This window comes from Leopardus geoffroyi, chromosome E2, assembly GCF_018350155.1.
Source record: "Leopardus geoffroyi isolate Oge1 chromosome E2, O.geoffroyi_Oge1_pat1.0, whole genome shotgun sequence".
NCBI classification, from domain to species: domain Eukaryota; kingdom Metazoa; phylum Chordata; class Mammalia; order Carnivora; family Felidae; genus Leopardus; species Leopardus geoffroyi.
Window position 1 is genome coordinate 11,929,298 of NC_059335.1, and position 18,254 is coordinate 11,947,551.

The 18,254-nt window shown below is 53.6% G+C and overlaps 1 protein-coding gene across 4 annotated transcripts in view; it reads left to right on the plus strand.

Annotated features, from left to right (window-relative positions):
* Positions 1-18,254, plus strand: part of CEACAM20 (CEA cell adhesion molecule 20) — a 73,279-nt gene that overhangs the window by 36,938 nt on the left and 18,087 nt on the right. The window contains exons 1-2 of one of the 4 annotated variants that reach the window (XM_045442024.1): positions 5,471-5,660; positions 11,817-12,075. In XM_045442024.1, coding sequence (XP_045297980.1) covers positions 5,481-5,660; positions 11,817-12,075 — 439 coding nt within the window. In that variant the 5' untranslated portion in view covers positions 5,471-5,480. Of the gene's footprint in view, positions 1-5,470; positions 5,661-11,816; positions 12,076-16,110; positions 16,282-18,254 lie in introns of those variants that run through there. The other 3 variants (XM_045442023.1, XM_045442025.1, XM_045442026.1) reach the window with 3 other exon arrangements.

Sequence of the window (18,254 nt, forward strand, 5' to 3'; positions counted from 1 at the left end):
GATTCCAGGCAGGGGTCTCCGTCTCCTCCTCTCCGTGGAAGGAGTGACAAAGAATTTGCAGCCATTTTAATACCCTAACAAGCTCATGATCAACCTTTGCTGTTATCTCCACTTATTAGATGAGGAGGAGGCTCAGAGAGATCTAGTAATTTGCTAAAGATCACTCAGCTAGAAAGTGGCTGAGCCGGAATTTAAGCCCAGAGTCCTTACTTCGAAGTATTTCCAATGTGTTCTTTGAACCCAGCGTGTTCAGAGCCCCCTGTTTCCAGAAGCCAGACTGCTGACCTCTTTCGCTTCCTTTATTCCGTCCGTCCTAGCGGGGTCTGGCCAGGTGCTGATCACACACAGTTCTGGCCTCCGTTCGGACAGACTAACTTCAATTCCACGAGTATGCTGTAATCAATGAGCTCACTCTTCCTGGGCCCCGGGGGTGGGGGTGGGGGGCACTCTAGATTAATGATGCTCAGTTGACAGGGCAGTTGAAATCCAGGGTGAATGGGTGGTTCATGGAGGTGTTGGGCCTCTGGATTGTTATCCTGTGGCTCCTGTAAACAATTGCCACAAGTGTGGTGACTTACAACAGCACAAACGTATCCTTATATACTTCCGGAGGTTAGGAGTCCAAAATCAGTCTGCCAGGGGCAGAAGTCAAGATATTGGCGGGACTTTGCTCCCCTGGGAAGCTGTAGGGGAGAATGTGTTCCCTCATCTTTCCCAGCTTCTAGAACTGCATTCCTTGGTTCTTCGTCTTCAAAGCCAGCGTCATGGCACCACCTCTGGCCCGGTTTCCCTCTGCTTCTGTCTCCTCCTACCACGTGGCCCTGTTCTCTTCTGTCAAACCTCCTTCTGTTGCCTCCTTCTAAGCACACTCGCCTTTAGGGTCCAGCTGGGTAATCCAGGCCAATCGCCCCATCTCAAGACCCCTTAACTTCGTCGTAGCTGCAAACTATCTTTTTACCACACAAAGGAACAGTCACAGGTTCCGGGGATTAGGACTGGCAAATCTGCCACAACCTCCCCGACCCCTGTCTCTCCCCCGTCTCCACAGAAGCCTCGGCAGAGAGTGGCCAGGGCATTCTACGGACCACCCATCCCTGGGGAGGGGGCGTTGCTGGCATTGTACTTGCAGTGATGGTTGGTGTGGTTCTGGTCACCACCGTGGGCTATTTCCTGGGCTTCACGAGGGGCCAGGTAGCCATGGCTTCCCTTTCCCCAAAGGAGGGCTGGGCTCTCATCTCCGCAGGGAGGCTGGGGGAGTCCCTGGACAGGATGAGGATAGAAATGGGTGAGCCAGATTTCTGAGTTCTCTTTATGCTGGTGGAGACTAAGGGCGGACAGGTCGGCAGGGACCCGACCATAGAAGCCTTGAATGCCGACCTGAAGGCTTTAGAGCTTACTCGTCTGGGTGTGGGGGGGACAGGCCGCCCCTCCACCGCTCTGGGCCTGGCAGAATGGCTGGCTGGGTAGCGTGTGGGGGACAAGAGCTCAGAATTCTTTCCTAGGTGTGTGGAAGCTAGTGGTGAGAAGGGAGGCAGAGGCCTGTTTGTAGAGACCTTGAATGCCAAGCTCAAAACTTCTCCCGTGGGGGGTCAGCGAGCGCCATCTTTAGCCGCCCCCCCCCCCTCGTTGCGTGTAGATCTGGGGCAAGGAGGTGGTAAGGTTGAGTGAGGAGCAAGAGAATGGGGCTCCCTGTGTGTGTGGGGGGGGGGAGGGGTCAGGGAGGCGGTGGGAGGATGGACATTAATGGTGGAAAGGCCGGTGTGGGTCATATCACGGAGGCCTTCAACACTAGAGCAGAGATTTGGGATTTTAGCCCCTTGTCGCGGGAAGCCCCGTATTCTGCACCCCCTTCCTCTGGGCAGAATTAAAATCCCCTCTCCTCTGACTTCCCCGCCGGCTCAGGGCCGCTGTGTTTTCTCACCTGAGAAGGTAAGTCCCTGCCGATGACTGGCGACAGGGTCAGCAGGTGCACAGCGGGGCCTGGGGAGGGGTGCGGCATCCAGGGGAGGGAGCTTGAAAACTGTGGAAGTGTCTCCGTAGATGAACTCCTGTACCTTCCTCTCCTCTGTCCTGCATGGGACGCTGATGCCGGGCCGGAGGGCCCAGGGGCTCCCAGGGGCATGAGGAAGGGGCCCACTGGCCGGTCCAAGGACCCCTGTTTACTCCAGCCCCCCTTCTCTTTATCACCCTCAGAAGATCTATGAAGAGTGAGAGCTTGAAGGGGTCACTGCAGGAAGTCAGGGGGACTCGAGGCAGCTCCTTTGCGGCCTGTCCCGGTCCTGCCATCTTCTGCTTGGAATGCACATCCTGGGCAGTGTGAACGGAGCCCCATTGGAGTGTCAGCGCCCTGGGAGCAGGGCCTTGTCTGCTTTGTCTGCCGTCGTGGCCGCAGCCCCTGGAACAGCGCCCGGGCCGTGGTAGCTGCCCGGTGTATGTGAGTTGACCGGCGGAATGAGCGGACAGATACCCTCTGGGACTACAGTGAGGACCAGCGTACAGACGTCCGCAGCAAAAGCCGTCGATCGGGTCAGTGTGCCGCCACCCAGAATCGAGGGCTCTTCCTGGCCTCCCAGCCCTCTTCCTGGCTGCTTGGGCCTCTTGTCTTTGGGCTTCTGGGTTCACTCGGCCAAGCGGAGATGCGGGGAGGGGTTATCTTCATCTCGCACACGCGGCTGAACTTCAGGCCCCGCTCCCTGGGGCCAGGGGCTGGTTCTGCTTTTGTCCTTTGCAGACTCGGACATTTCGGCTTGGAGTCGTGATCCAGAAGGCCAGCGCCACCCTGATACTCACTCCTTGGAGTTTTCTGCCGTCGAACAAAAAGGACACCCAAATGCCAACAAGCACGTGAAGAGATGCTCCAAGTCAGAACTTCTCAGGGAAGTGAAGCTCAGAACAGCAGGATGTTATTGGACACCTGTCAGCCTGGAAGACCGAGAAGGCTGGATGATGCCAAGTGTTCGTGGGGACACAGTCGGGGGAGCCTCAGACAGCGTTGGCGGGAATGTGGACGGCAACAGCGATTCTGTAGGACAACCTGGTAGGACTTGGGCAGACCAAGCATGTGCAGCCCCCAGGACCCAGCAATTATCCTCTTGGGTATATACTCCCACAGGAATGTTCTCGCAGCCCAAAGGAACATAAAGATGCGCATTGTAGGGGCGCCTGGGTGGCTCAGTCGGTTGAGCGTCCAACTTCGGCTCAGGTCACCATCTCACGGTTCGTGGGTTCGAGCCCCGCGTCGGGCTCTGTGCTGACAGCTCGGAGCCTGGAGCCCGCTTCGGATGCTGTGTCTCCCTCTCTCTCTCTCTGCCTCTTTCTCTCTCTCTCTCAAAATGAAATAAACATTAAAAAAAAATTTTTTTTTTAAAAAGAAGCCCCAGGTTAAGTCTCCCGTGCCCCTGTTCCTACCTGCTCTCTCGAAGCTTTCAGAGAGAGAGAGGGTAGATGGGAATTCTGAAAGCTCGCGACCCTGTCTTCATCCTTAATGCCCACGGAATCAAATCCAGCCCTCAGCATGTGCCTGACAAAGTGGGCTGAGCCAGAACCTGCCCCAGCAGAGTGTGACTGTCGCCGGATGTGTGGGTAGGCCACAGGAGGATGAGGAAATGCGGTGCTGGTGGGAAGTGGCTCCCTGACTGGATCCTCTTGCCCCTGGCACCCCCAACCTCACTTACTTCGGTTGTTTGAAGTTTTCATGCTCCTCCCACCACAGGGCCTTTGCTTATACTCTTCTGTCTGCCATGCTCTTTATACCAAGTAGGGATTTGGTCCCGGGGCATGAAACAGAAATTCAAAATAGCAGTGCTTTTGTTAATAGAGCATGTAGTTCTCTCTCATGGAATGTAAGTTGTGGTAGTTTCATGGCAGCACTGACCCCACTTCTCCACTCGCTGTATCCACGCCCCCTGAACCATGACTTACAGCTTCTTCCATCAAGAGGCAGAATCCTTTTCCTGCCCCCCCTCCCTGAGTCTGGGCTGGCCTCCTGACTTGCTTTGGTTAACAGAATGAGGTAGAAATAATAAAGTGCTAACCCTGAGCCCAGGTCTCAAGAGAACTTGTGTACTACCTGTGTCTCTCTCTCGAAGCCGCTAAGCTTTAGGGGGGTTTGTGACACAGCGATAGCTAACTGGGAAAGAAATCACAGTCTGGTCCTGCGGCTTCATGGTCCCCAGAGATCCAAGCACCTTCTGTGTACGTCTTTCATTGTACCAGGCGTGGCCTCCTTCCATAGGTCTCCTCATTGCTCAAAGTGGCTGCTGGCGCTCCAGCCGTTGCACTGGTAGTCTCTTGACTTCGGTAATTCTGACCTGTCTTTTTGATCCCAGACCAAACGATCCCATGAACAACACTTGCACGATTTGCCCCGAGGTAAATATCCTCATGTATCAATAATGATGGTCTTAAGATAAATACAAGAGGAATTGTGAGGTCAAAGAGAAGGCACATTTTTATGTCCTTTGACACATCCTGCTTAGAAAGCTTGCACTGGCGTGCACTCGCCCTTGCCAGCGCTAGCTGCTGTCAGTTAAAAATTCGGCTGGGGCGCCCGGGTAGCTCAGTTGGTTAAGCAGCTGACTTAGGCTCAGGTCGTAGTCTCACGGTTTGTGAGTTCGAGCCCCTTATCGGGTGAGCTTGGGCCCCACTTTGGGATTCTCTCTCTCTCCCCCTCCCTCTGCCCCTCCCTCACTTGTACTCACTCTCAAAAAAAAAAAAAAAAAAAAAAACCAATCAAACAAAAACATAAAAATTCTAGACCACTGTTTTTCACACTTACTTTGTTTTCTCCCATGCTGGCCGGGTGACACGTCTCTGTGGACCCTCTCTGCCCCTCCATCCATTTGCCAGGCAGCCCGCCGGCATCAGAAACCAAGCGGCTTCCTCGTCCACCCCTAGGCCTTCGGACCCCAGCTGGCCTTTGGAAACTGCCTGCCAGGCAGAATCTGCGGCGGAGGAGAAGCCACCTTTACTTTTCCTCTTGTTCTCCGTCGCTTGTTCCGCTAAACTCCCATCCGTGGCCTTGGAGGCTGATGTCAACACCTTCATACCAGGCTGCGGGTGCCTGGCAAAAACTAGCCCAGAGCCCAGGCTCGGGTCCGTAGCCCCTGACTCCACTTGGGGCCCACGCTGTGTGCCCGGCACCTCGGGTGGCACGGAGGACCTCCGGGGCACAGGGAGGCTGCCCCCCCCCCCTCCCTGCGCCCCCTGCTGAGGGGCCCAAGGCCACGCTCCTCATCAACAAAAGCAGGGCCGGGCTGTTCTTTCTGGCCAGGTAGCTGGGTCGCTGCAGCGTCTGGAGGAACCCGCGGAACTGGTGAGACCCCAGCCTGGTGCCGGTGGACCCCGCCCTGAGCCTCGGCGCCCTCTTCCCAGGCTCAGCTCCAAGACCCTGGGGGCACTTCTGTCCCTCACGGGGCAGTCTGGGCTGAACGGGGGCGGGACACAGAGGGACAGGACCTGATGGGCTCTCTTTGGGGGTGATGAGAAACCAAGGACCCTGCAGCGGTGTGTGTGGACGCTTCTCAGACGCTCCTGCTTTTCCTCTAGGTCTAGGCTCCAACTGGGAGGAGGCAGAAAGACCACGGGGGCCTCATGAAAACATGGCTGGTCCCTTAGAGGGTCCCTGCGGACGGAACTTCTGGAATGGCTCCGGCGTGCGGGTAACAGCTACGGGCTCACGTTTCCTGATTTTCTTCCCCAGCCCTGTGCGCCCCCCCCCCCTCCCCCCCACACACACCTTCACATCGTAGGGAATGGCACCCCCGTTGGTTCAGGTGCTCCTGCCCCTGAACCCAGAGCCTCCTCTGACTTCTCTCTCCCTCGCTTGCGCCCCCCCCCCCCCCCATCTGATCCGCCAGCAAATACTCTCGGCTTCAGGATGGCCAATGTCCCCATTTGTCGGTTTCGTTATTGCAAGCGCTTCGGTTCAAGTCACCGACCTCTGGCGCCTGGACTGTTGCGGCCACCTCCGGACCGCCTTGCTTCTGCTTTGCCCCGGGGTTGCCGCGCATAACTGTGCGCGTAGCGGGGACCCTGCGGGTGTTAACCTGTATGCGCATCGCAGCCCGCTCCTCCGAGCTGAGCAGTGTGGCCACTCTGTCCTTGGACTGCAAAACCCATTCACTGCGCAGCCAGAATGATCATTTAACGTCACCCCTTCGCCCCAAAGCCTCCAGTGGTTCCAGAACTCTCTTAAGAACACAATCCTTAAAATGGCCTAGGAGAGCGGCCGTTGAGTTGGTCCCGACCACGGCCAATACTGCCCCCTAGTGGGGGGCAGTGTGTGGGGTAATTGGCAATGTGGGGATGTTCTCGTCTCAAAGCATTTATATATTTTATATACCTGTACGTATTCTCCTCTTCCCCCTCCTTCCCCTTCTTCCCCTCCTTCTCCTTCCCCTTCCCAAAGATGCCGATAGCACCTGTGTGGTGTGCCCGCCTTACCTCTGACCTTATCTCCTACCTCTCTCCTTTTCACGCACTCAACTCCAGCCACACCGATCTTTCTACTGTTCTTTTAAACCAACACTCTCACTCCTGCCTCAGGGCCTTTGCACCTGCCCTCTCCTCTCCCCTTGTTGAGCTCCCATGAGCGAGAGCCTACAAGGGGCTAATTCCAGTGTTGGAATGCTGCCAGCTGGCCCCCGTGGTAGTGCCCCTTGCCTCCTCCCTCTGCCTGCTTCACGGGCTCCTTCAGCAAGCAGGTGTCTGCCCAGCTGGCCGTGGCCTCCATTCCTCCCTGGGCCACCGAGGGGAACGACATCAGCCTGTCTGTCCGGGGGCTCCCTCAGAACCTCATCTCCTACAAGTGGTTCTGAGGAACAGCCACCGCCCAGGTTACCCAGATCCTTAATTTTATTTCATTTATTTTTATTTTTTTAATGTTTGGTCATTTTTGAGAGAGAATGAATGAATGGGGCAGAGAGAGAGAGAGGGAGACCAAGGATTTGAAGCAGGCTCTGCACTGTCAGCAGAGAACCCAACGTGGGGCTCAAACTCATGAACTTTGAGATCATGACTTGAGCCAAAGTCGGACGCTCAACCGACCGAGCCACCCAGGTGCCCCTGTTACGTTTTTTAAAAGTGTGATGCCACTTAGTGTTGTCAGGGATGCGGGAAGCGAACACTCCCAGGCACGGCTGTGGAGAGTGTAGGGAGAAGCCTCGTTCTGAAGGCGTTTTGGTCTTTTCTGGCACGGAATTTTTAAAGGCTTTCTTTGGGAATAATTTCAGATTTCAAATTGTGGCAAAAACCGTCAAAAGGGTACAAAGAACCATCACGTCCCCCTTAACCAGATTCGTCTGTTGTCACCATTGACTCTTTATCATTCTGTGCTCTCTGTCTCTCCCCATCCCCAGCCCCCATGTGAGAGTAAGACACAAACATCACGACTCTCTACCCCCAGATACCTGGAGTGTGCATTCCCTAAGAACAGGGACGCTCTCACGTAAACGACTGTGGACTTCGTGAATGCGCAGTGATGCACTGCTTTCAGCAAGTTGTCCACGTTCCAACTCTCAGTCACTGCGATAAAAAGTCCTTTATAACATGTATTCCCCCCCCCCCCCCCGCCCCATCCAGTTCAGGACCCAGTCTATAGTCGGGAGCTGTTTTGTGTCCTGTCTCTTGAGCCTCCTATAACCTGGAACTTTCCCACAGCCTCTCTTTATCTTCAACAACAGTGACTTTTTTAAGGACTCTACCTCCCCCTTTACAAAAGAGAACATTTCTCGTTTTGTGTTTGTCTGATGTTTCCTCGTAATCAGGCACTCCTGGCCAGCATACTGCATGTGTGAGGTTGTGTCCTTCTTGGGGGCGTGGCATCTGGGGACGGGGCAGTGTCCATCTGTCCACCGTGGGCGATGTCATTTCGACCACCGAGTCAAAATGGTTGCTGTTTTCTCTTTCCTCCCTTGGAATAAATAAGCATGGTGTGGACAGACACATGAAGGCCGTATCCTCCTCACCAAAACTTCCTCCGAGGCTGGGCGTTCCACTGATGGTTCTTGCTTTGGAGGTCTTGCAAATGACGATTTCCTGAGTCCAAGACTCTCAGCATTGAGCAGTCAGAAATGGGATTCTTCCGTAAGCAAGATCCCTCCCCCACCTCTCATGAGTAAAGGAAACGTGTAAGCTATGTTGCATTGAAAATTTCTGTTTGAGGGGCGCCTGGGTGGCGCAGTCGGTTAAGCGTCCGACTTCAGCCAGGTCACGATCTCGCGGTCCGTGAGTTCGAGCCCCGCGTCGGGCTCTGGGCTGATGGCTCAGAGCCTGGAGCCTGTTTCCGATTCTGTGTCTCCCTCTCTCTCTGCCCCTCCCCGTTCATGCTCTGTCTCTCTCTGTCCTAAAAATAAATAAACGTTGAAAAAAAAAAAAAAAGAAAAGAAAATTTCTGTTTGCATGTTTTTGCTGCTGGTACATAGGAATGCAGTTGAATTCTGTGTGTTGATCTTGTATCTGGAGAGCTTACTGAACTCACTTGTTGGTTGTAGGAATATTTTGGTTTTGGTTCTTGGATATCATTTAGGATTGTCTTCATAGACCATTGTGACACCCACAGACTGAGACGGTTTTATGCCTTCTTTGCTGATATGTATGCCTTTTCTTGCCTATTTCACTGGCTAGAACTTTCAGTACTCTGTTGAATAAGAGTAGTGAGCCCAGACATCCTGACTAGTTTCTAATTTTAGGAGCAAAGAATTCATTGTTCTACCATCAAATATAATGTTAGCTGTAGTGTGTGTGTGTGTGTGTGTGTGTGTGTGTGTATTGTTTTTCAAGTTGAGGAAATTCCCTGCCATTCCTAGTTTTCGGAGGGTTTTAATCATGAACAAATATTGAATTTTCTCAAGTACTCTTTTCTTTTTCTTTATTTTTGAGAGGGACGGAGGGAGAGAGAGAGAGAGAGAGCACGAGCAGGAGAGGGGCAGAGAGAGAGGGAGTCACAGAATCTGTGAGCTGTCAGCACAGAGCCCAACGTGGGGCTTGAACTCACGAACCATGAGATCGTGACTTGAGCTGAAGTCGGACACTTAACCCACTGAGCCACCTGGGCGTCCCTCTCAAATGCTTTCTGCATCAATTTATATGACCATGTGATTTTTTTTTTTTCTCTATTAGCCTGTTAATATGGTGGATGACATCAGTTGGTTTTCAAATATGAAACCCGTCTCGGATCCCTGGAATAAACCCCACTTGGTGCTGGGGTACAATTCTTTCTACGTATTTCTAAAGTCTATTTGTGACTATTTTCTTAAGAATTCTTGTGTCTGTATTCCCGTGGAGATATGGTCTGTAACTTCCTTTCTTTGTACTGTCTTTGTTTGGTTTTGGTATCAGGGTAATATTGGTCTCGTAAAATGGATACAGAAGTATTTCTCCTTTTTCTATATTCTGGAAGAGATTGCATAAAATTGGTGCTGATTCTGTAAAGAGTTGGTAGAACCCTCATGCAAAACCCTCTGGGCCTGGAGATTTCTTTTTTCCTGGATTTTATTTATTTATTTATTTATTTTTTCAACGTTTATTTATTTTTGGGACAGAGAGAGACAGAGCATGAACGGGGGAGGGGCAGAGAGAGAGGGAGACACAGAATCGGAAACAGGCTCCAGGCTCCGAGCCATCAGCCCAGAGCCCGACGTGGGGCTCGAACTCAGGACCGCGAGATCGTGACCTGGCTGAAGTCGGACGCTCAACCGACTGCGCCACCCAGGCGCCCCTGATTTCCATTTTTTAAAAAGTTTGTTGAGTTCTGTTTTATGGCCCAGGATATGGCTTATTTTGGTATCTGTTCCATGAATGGTTGAAAAGAATGTACGGGGCGCCTGGGTGGCTCAGTTCATTAAGTGTCCGACTTCGGCTGAGGTCATGATCTCACGGTTTGTGAGTTCGAGCCCCGCGTCGGGCTCTGTGCTGACAGCTCAGAGCCTGGAGCCTGCTTCGGATTCTGTGTCTCCGTCTCTCTCGGCCCCTCCCCCACTTGCATGCACACTGTCTCTCTCAAAAACAAATAAATAAACATTAAAAAAAAATACAGTCTTCATTGTAAATCAAGACCCTTTCCAGTTTACCCTTTTATAAACTGTGTGGCACCAGATAGCTTTATAGCTAATTTCTTTGCACATGGTTATGATAATTTCATTAGGAATAATTATAAAAAGTGGAACCACTAGGGCAAAAGGTATACCTGTTTCACAGCTTTTGACCTGTATCGCCAAACTCTCTTCAAAGAAGATCTTTACTAATTTATAATCTAGTCTTCACCTGGCCTCTGCAGTCGGTCCTTAGAGTAGCCCATGGTTACCTGAAATTAGAGGCAAATGTGTGCATGGGTGTGTTTTCTGGGGAGAGGACCTGGGATCCACTCTTCAGGGGAGTGGGTGAGGGCTTGTTGGGTATGTGTGTGAGTGTGTGTGAGTGTGTGTGTGTGTGTGTGTTCCCATTAGAGTTGAGGCTGGTGCCAGATGTGCTCACTTTGGAACCAGCAAAGCCAGCAGTGGGTGTTTCCAAGGCCCCAGGGAGGCATTTCCTGCCACTGATAATTCCCGGGGCTCCAGATCCCTTTCAGCCCTATCACCCTCAGTTTCTCTTTTCTCCTCCCCAGAAAAGGCCACCAACCCCGGTGGCAGCCCTGTCTCCCGTGGAGCACATGGCCTCCTTGAATTTGACATGTGTCTCCTCAAAACAAGGAGGTGATGATCTGGTGGTTTCTGAATGTCGAGGTGATTCGGGGAGGGGAGGGGCCGGTGATGTCAGCGGATGGCGGGGCCTCGCATTCCCACAGTCACACGCCATGACTCTGGCACCCACCGCTGGGAGACCAGGAGGCACCTGGGAGCCAGACCCCACGAGGGCGAGTATGGGTTTCCCCGCCCCGTAACAGACCCACCTCTGCAACACAGGGTACCCCCCTCTCTACCGCCCACTGGTCCATCCACCATTTATAGCCAAGAACAGGGGCCGTGTGGATAGAGCAAGGGCTCTACAGACTGGCGGAATTCACATCCAGGCTCTGCTCTTTCTGAGCTGGTGACCTTGGGCAAGCTACGTCACCTTTCCGTGCCTCAGTTTCCTCATCAGGAAGGTGGAAGTCAGTAGTGTCTGCCTCCATGGGTCCTTGTGAGGAGCAGAGTCGGTTCACGTAAGAACTTAGAACAAAGCCTGGCACGTAAGTACTCATTCTCTCACAAGTTCGTTCACCATCTATTTATTTAAGAGGCACTTACGGAGCCTTTATTATGTAACAAATTAGGGACTTTCAGACTCGTCCTACCTAAAGTTCGAGGTCAGATGTAGACCACAGGATTCCAATCTCCCAGAAATTCCAGGCCTTAGAACACAAATATTTGCAGAACTGAAAGGACTCGAAGATACCCTTCCTTCTACAAACAACAAAACCGAGGTCAAGAACGGGGAGGGGCTCAGCCGAGATCTCACAGTGTTAGGAGTAAAGGCAGGAACTTGAACCCAGGTCTCTCCCCCTCCTTCCCCTCCTTGTCTCTTGAACCATATGAGCTCCCGCTCTATGCTGAACGTTAGCCCAGGCAATGCAGCGGACATAGCAGACAAGCATCTGTTCTCATGGAGCTGAAGTCTCGCTAGGGGCAGTGAGGGACGCAGACACCACAGTGAAGGGGTGGCTGCAATAGTTCATTCATTCATTCATTCATTCATGGGGCAAACTCCCAGGTTATGTGACTGCACGCCGCCCTCCATGTGTGGAACTTTCGGCCCTGAACTAAATGCCCAGTCTGGTGGGAATCGTGGTCCTTGTTTTCCATACTTCTCCCAACTAGGATGTTTTTCTCTCGGTCCAGGTGGCCCTGACACTCCACCATGACCTCACCAGACCCAACTTCACCCTAGTGATTGGTTCCAACTTCCCCCTACTCTGCTTGGCTGACTCCCAGCCCCCTGCCCGGTACATACGGAGCATCAGTGGGATCCCCGGGCCTGATGGCCGGACCCTCTTCATTTCCAGTCTCTCCAGGGCACGCTCGGAGGTCTACAGCTGCAGGGCCTCAAACTCCATTTCCTGCTCGCACAGCAGCGTGGACGCCGACATCACCGTCTCAGGTATTGCTCTGTGGGCTGAATGTGTGTGTCCCCCGCAAATTCATAGGTTGAAATCCCAGCTCCCAGAGTGATGGTGTTGGGAGGTGGGGCCTTTCGGGAGGTGATGAGGTCACGAGGACAGAGCCTCCCGAATGGGATCAGAGGCTCCAGAGGGATCCCGAGCTCCTTCCACCGTGTGAGGACGCGGCGAGAACCAGGAAGAGGGCCCTCACTAGAACCTGACCACGCTGCACCTGCCAGAACCATGAGATATAAATTTCTGTTGTTTATAACCTTCCCCGTATGTGTTTCGCTCTAGCAGCTGAAACAGACCAAGACGGATGTACAGCTAGGGTTGAGGCTTATTGGTTGAAGGTGAAATGCCCAAAATGTAAGAAAGAAAAAGAGATCAAGAGAAAAAGATCATTCCAGTAAATAAAGTCCCTGGGACTTTATTGTTGGAGTTTGGTTCTATTTTCTTCTTGGGATTCTTTTCTTGGCCCTTCCACGCCTCTATATACTCAGCAAGATTTTTCTAACCCGTGTGATGCAAAATAAGTTTTTGTTCTTAAACTAGCAAACTGACTCTGACCTGTAGGGGTTGCTTTTTTTTTTTTTTTAAGTATTTAAATTTTTTTTTTTTAACGTTTATTCTTGAGGGGGAGACAGTGTGAGCGGGGAGGGGCAGAGAGGGAGGGAGACACAGAATCCGAGGGAGGCTCCAGGCTCTGAGGTGTCAGCACAGAGCCCGACGCAGGCTGGAACTCATGAACCGTGAGCTAGATTATGACCTGAGCCGAAGTTGAATGCTTAACGACTGAGCCACTCAGGCGCCCTCTAACTAAATTTATGTATTTTTTTATACATTTTTATTTTAGAGAGTGCAAGCAGGGGAGAGGGGCAGAGGGAGACAGAGAGAGAGAGAGAGAGAGAGAGAGAGAGAGAGAGAGAGAGAGAATCCTAAGCAGGTTCCATGCTCAGTATGGAGCCTGATGCAGGGCTCGGTTCCACGACCCTGGGATCATGACCTGAGCTGGAATCAAAGTCAGATGCTCAACTGACCGAGCCACCCAGACGCCCCGATGGTGTCCTGCTCGTTGCCTGCCTCCCTCTGCCCCTCCCTCCCCATCCTTGCATAAAAGTGATTTCTTTAAGGGCAGAGATCTGTATTTGTTTCATTTGCTGGTGTGTGCTCCAAGCACCTAAAAAAAAAAAAAGTGCCTGGCACATAGTAGGCCCAAATAAATGTTTGCCCAGGGAAGGTGGGCGCGAGCCATAGAGAGGCAGTACGGGCTGGGAGGTCAGTCGAGGTCATGCTTGGGAAGACACAGCCTGGGGCCAGCCTGCGTGAGTCTGGCAGGTGAGGGTGTGGGGGCAGCAGGGCCCTGGGTTTATTTGCACCTGTCAGAGACCAAGTAGAAGCTGTCTTCCAGGGAGGGGCCCAGGAAGTTCCTGTCTCTTGTTGGAGCAGGAAAACACAGAACCTGCCATGGGGAAGGGGGTGGGGGATTTTGGGAGAGAAAACCCCAGCCCTGCGTGAAGGGGCAGATTCGGGGAAAGTCCGCTCCAGTGGTGGCTCTGTCCTCTAGGGTGGGGCGGGGGGGGAGGGAAAGGCGAGGGTCTCTGGCCCGGGGCAGCGGAATCCGGAGGGAAGCCTGGCTGAGGAGCGGATTGCAGGTCAGAACAGGATGGGTAGACGGAGGCCTTGAATGCCGACTCAGGTGCCCCGGGTGCGCTCAGCACAGGGAGCCCCAGGCCCCGGGGGTGCGGTAGGGCGATGCGGCCACCGGCGTCCATCTGCGTGTACAGAGGAGACGGGGCTGGAGGTGGCCAGGAGCCCCTTTCGGACCTTGGAAGGCAGGACACGTGGAGGTGAAGAGCCAGGTGGGTCAGAGCCTGTGGCCCGATGGGCCCTGTGACTTTAGGCGAGAGCTAAGTCACCTCCCCTCCGTGAGCGTCGGTGTGGTGGGCGACGAGATGGGATAATAGTATCCCCTAACCTGCTTGACTCTTCCTGTCTCCGTCGCTGTATCACTTCCTGATATGCCGCATGACGTACCTGTTTCGTATGCTTGTCACCTATGGTCTCTGTCTGCCCTGTGCATTTTTTTTTTAATTTTTTTTTTTTAACGTTTATTTATTTTTGAGACAGAGAGAGACAGAGCATGAACGGGGGAGGGGCGGAGAGAGAGGGAGACACAGAATCTGAAACAGGCTCCAGGCTCTGAGCTGTCAGCCCAGAGCCCGACGCGGGGCTCGAACCCACGGACCGTGAGATCATGACCTGAGCCGAAGTCGGCCGCTTAACCGACCGAGCCACCCAGGCGCCCCTGCCCTGTGCATTTTGTCCCAAGCACCTAGAGCAAGCCCAGGAGGGGCTCAGGGTGCGGGCGTCGAGTGACAGAGTGGGTGCGCACTTCCACAGAGGGGCTGCTGTCCCGACGCCTAGTGGAGACCCACGCCCCCCGAGGGCTTGCTCTATGCCAGGCTCTGCTCCAAGCCCTTGCCCGGCCGTCAGTCATCGTCTCCGTCTGCAGCTGGGATACGGAAGCTCACAGAGGTGACATCCCCTTCCCGGCAAGGCGCAGCTGCGGCGTGGAGGGCGCAGAGGCTGAACCCTCCCTGCCCCGGCTTACAGCGGAGGACAGGGTCACGAGGCCGGGGGATCGACGCGCTCAGGGCTGAACACGTGGCCGGTGGAGGGGCCAGGTTTCGAACCTCCAGAGCCAGTTTGCTAAGCGTCGTGCTTCCCTGAAGCAGCTGCTTGGTGACTGCCTGTGGCATGAATGAGACCCAGGCCGGCAGCACGCGGAGGTAGCCGGGTGACTGAGATCTTCCGTGATGCCAAGGTGCCTCCCGTGCCCTAAGTCGTGGCTTTAGAGTTTTCTTAACCACCACCTACACCGCCCACCCTCTCACTTCCTCTTTTCTGGAGCCGCCTGAACTTCCTTCCTTGCCGCCAACTCAGCAACCTCCCACATGCCGCCCCTCCGCCTGCCAGACTCTCCCCTGACCCACCCCTGCATCTTCCAGGCCTCAGGTTTGATGGCCTCTCTTCCAGGAAGCCCTCCCTGACCTCCAGCCCGGGTCACGTGCCTCCTCCGGGCTCCCCCAACCCAGCCCCGCCCGTGCTGGGTTGGCACGGATGGGGAACGAGTTCATCTATTCTGCCGGACTGTGAGCCCATGTGGGCAGGGCTGGGGTTGCCTTGGCCACTACTGTGTCCCCAACGCTACTAAGCACAGGGATCATCACAGAAGAGTTCAAGGCATGTTTGTTGATGAATCAGGAAGTGAATGAATGGATACATGAGTTGATGCTCGTTAATGGTTATTCCCTAACCCAGTCGATGACACTAAATCTTGGTCTACGCGCTCTCAAAGACCAGCAGCTTGTCTTGCCCGCAGGGAAGTAAAAAAAAAAATGTAACTCCCCTACGCTGAACCTTGACTGTGTCCCCAGTTCTCAGCTCAGATGTCTCCTCTTCCAGGAAGCCCTCCTTGCCTCCTCCCCCCGCCCTCCCCCAGGCTGGGTCAGACACCCCCTGGGGCCCTCCCAACCCAGTTCATTCTGTGCTCCCAGCTTTTTATTTATGATCAGTATCATTTCAGCTCATTGAATATTTCCAGGCTGCTCGTGGCGAGCTTGGCACTGAGCCTGATTGTCCTAAGGTCTTCACAAACGGAAGCCACCGTGATTGTTCTTGTTATCATTACGATTGACTATCATTATCTTGTTTCCCTTAACTCTTAACATTCTCTTATTGTCCCTCCCTGGTACCCCTTCTCCCTGGATTGCTTCCCCGTCCTGGCAAAGAGGCGGGGAGCGGGGGGTGTCTCAGGAGGAGGGAGACATGATTCTCAAAGGACTCAGGGCCAAAGGGTAGGGATTTCTTTCCCCTCTTCCACCTTGGGAGAAACCCCAGGATTTCTGGGGCTCTTGCTGTCTGTGCCGTGCAGAGGAAGGAAAGAGAGCCCTGGGGCGGAGGGTGGAGGTGGGTCCAAAGTTCCTTCCTGCCACCACCCCTGTCTGTCCTGGGAGCTGCTGTCACCATCATAGTGCCTGTGAGTTTGCAGCAGGGCAGAGGGGGAGGAAGAGGGAGCTGGAGGGGGGAGCTGGAGTGAAGACGTGTCTGTGTGTGCAAGTTGGGGCACGTCGATCAGGTGCCAGAACCCATGGGACTCGCTGACTTATGGGGCCACCACTGGGCAGCAATCCGGCTTATAGGTGAGTGTACTGTTCCATTCAGATGTGGATGGGGCTGGTGCGTGCGTGCGTGCGTGCGTGTGTGTGTGTGTACAAAAAAGAGAGATACAAAGAGAGATAGGCACACAGAAATAAATACAAAAGAGACTGACAAAGGTAGAGAGAGACCAGAGATAATGACATACATACAGAAAGGCATGGAGTTGGGACCACAGGACCAGAGACCCAGAGAGAAATAGAAGGACAGAGAGGCAAAGAGTGAAAATAACAGTAGAAACTGTAGCAGAGGGGAAAACAGGGAGGGACAGATAGGAGAGAGGGAGACAGAGGACAAAGAGACAGGAAGGAAAGTGTACAAACACACAGAGAAATAGACTCGGGGAGTCGTGGAGAGAGAGACCCAGCAAGAGAGAGGCAGGGAAAGAGCTGGAACACAGCGGACAGACAGGAGAGGACAGACAGGTCACACCAGGGGACGGATATGAAATTTATGCCTCAAGGGTCTCGGAGCTAGAATATTTTGATAAGCATTTTGGAGGCAAAGGAATGGCTTTTCAACGGGTGGTGTGCAAAACTCAGCCCGGCTTTTCCGTGTGGCCCCGAGGCCGGCTCTTCCCTCTGGCTGACGCTGGCAGGCTGCGAGGGGCTCCGGGGTCCCATGAGGGGCTGAGAGTCACCAGCTTCTCTGCAAAGTTTGCTTCCCCCCTGTGCGCAGAAGGCAAGACCCTGTAGGGAGGAGGCAGGAGGGAAGGGGCCAGGTAAAGGCTGTCTGCAGAGGGAGGTTGATCTCAAATGGGTATGATGAGGCCCACCGTCGATGACTGCGCTCTCAGGATTTCTCTTAGGACAGTTCTATGAAGTGGGAACTATTACTACTCCATTTTACAGATGGGGAAACAGACTCAGAGGCCACCACTCGCCAAACAAAGCAATGGCAAAGCTGGGATTCAAGGGAAGGCAGTCAGGCTCTGGGTCTGTGGACTTAGCCTCTGGCAGCACCACAGGCAGAAAATGCAAACTTAGGAAATAATAATAATAGTGACTGAACACTTCCTATGAACCGTTTTAGGCACGTGACATCTGATACCGAACCTCACAACAACCCGACGGACTAGGTTCTATCCTCCCCATTTTGATGTTGGAGAAACTGGGGCTCGCAAAGAGAGCCCCGTGCCCGTGATCGTGGAGCCAGGACGCATCAGAATCAGTATTTGCTTCCAGATATCCTAAGAGCTCGTGCCCTTCACCGCTGACTCAGCAGGGGACGGGGCCATGCTTGAGCCAGACTGGGGTCCGTTAAAGGCTGGAGAGAAACATGGCTGCCAGCCCCTGTTGATTGGGCAGATGAGAAGGGTGGGGCGTGGGACGTCAAGGTCAGCTGCACCTAAGCATGGCTCCTGGGGTGGGGGAGGGGGTCCCCACTCGTCCCCACAGTCTCTTCCAGTCTTGAAACTGTGTCGAATGGCCAAATGGAAATCGGACAACTCCTGGTTCCCCTTGCCTCCCCTTGCTAGGGAAATCTCTCCCTGAGGGCAAGAGTACCAGAGGTTAGTTTCCCCCATCAGAGGTAATAGAGGTTCCGGTTTGTGAGGGGATAGGCTCTGTGCCCATCCCTGGGCTGACAGGAGTCACGCGGTGTTGTGAACACAGTTTAGGGCCTGGCAGGCCACGTTCAGTCTTGTCTTCTGCCGCTCACTGTAACGGTCTTGGAAAGTGACTTCACCTCTCTGAGCATCTCTTTCCTTCTGGAGTGTGGAATGAGGAGACCGGTCATGTGCCTCCATCAGAAGGAGCATCATCGGAAAGAGCACAGTGACCCTCAGGGGGCCGAATTTAAAGGTTACCAGTATTCATTACCACTTCACGACAACCTTAGGATGCAGGTGATGGGATGCCCATTGTAGAGCTGGACAAATTGAGTCTCGAGAAGGTAAAACTCATGCCACAAGTCACATGGTTAATAAGTAGTGGAGAGGAGTCAAGCCTCTAGGGAT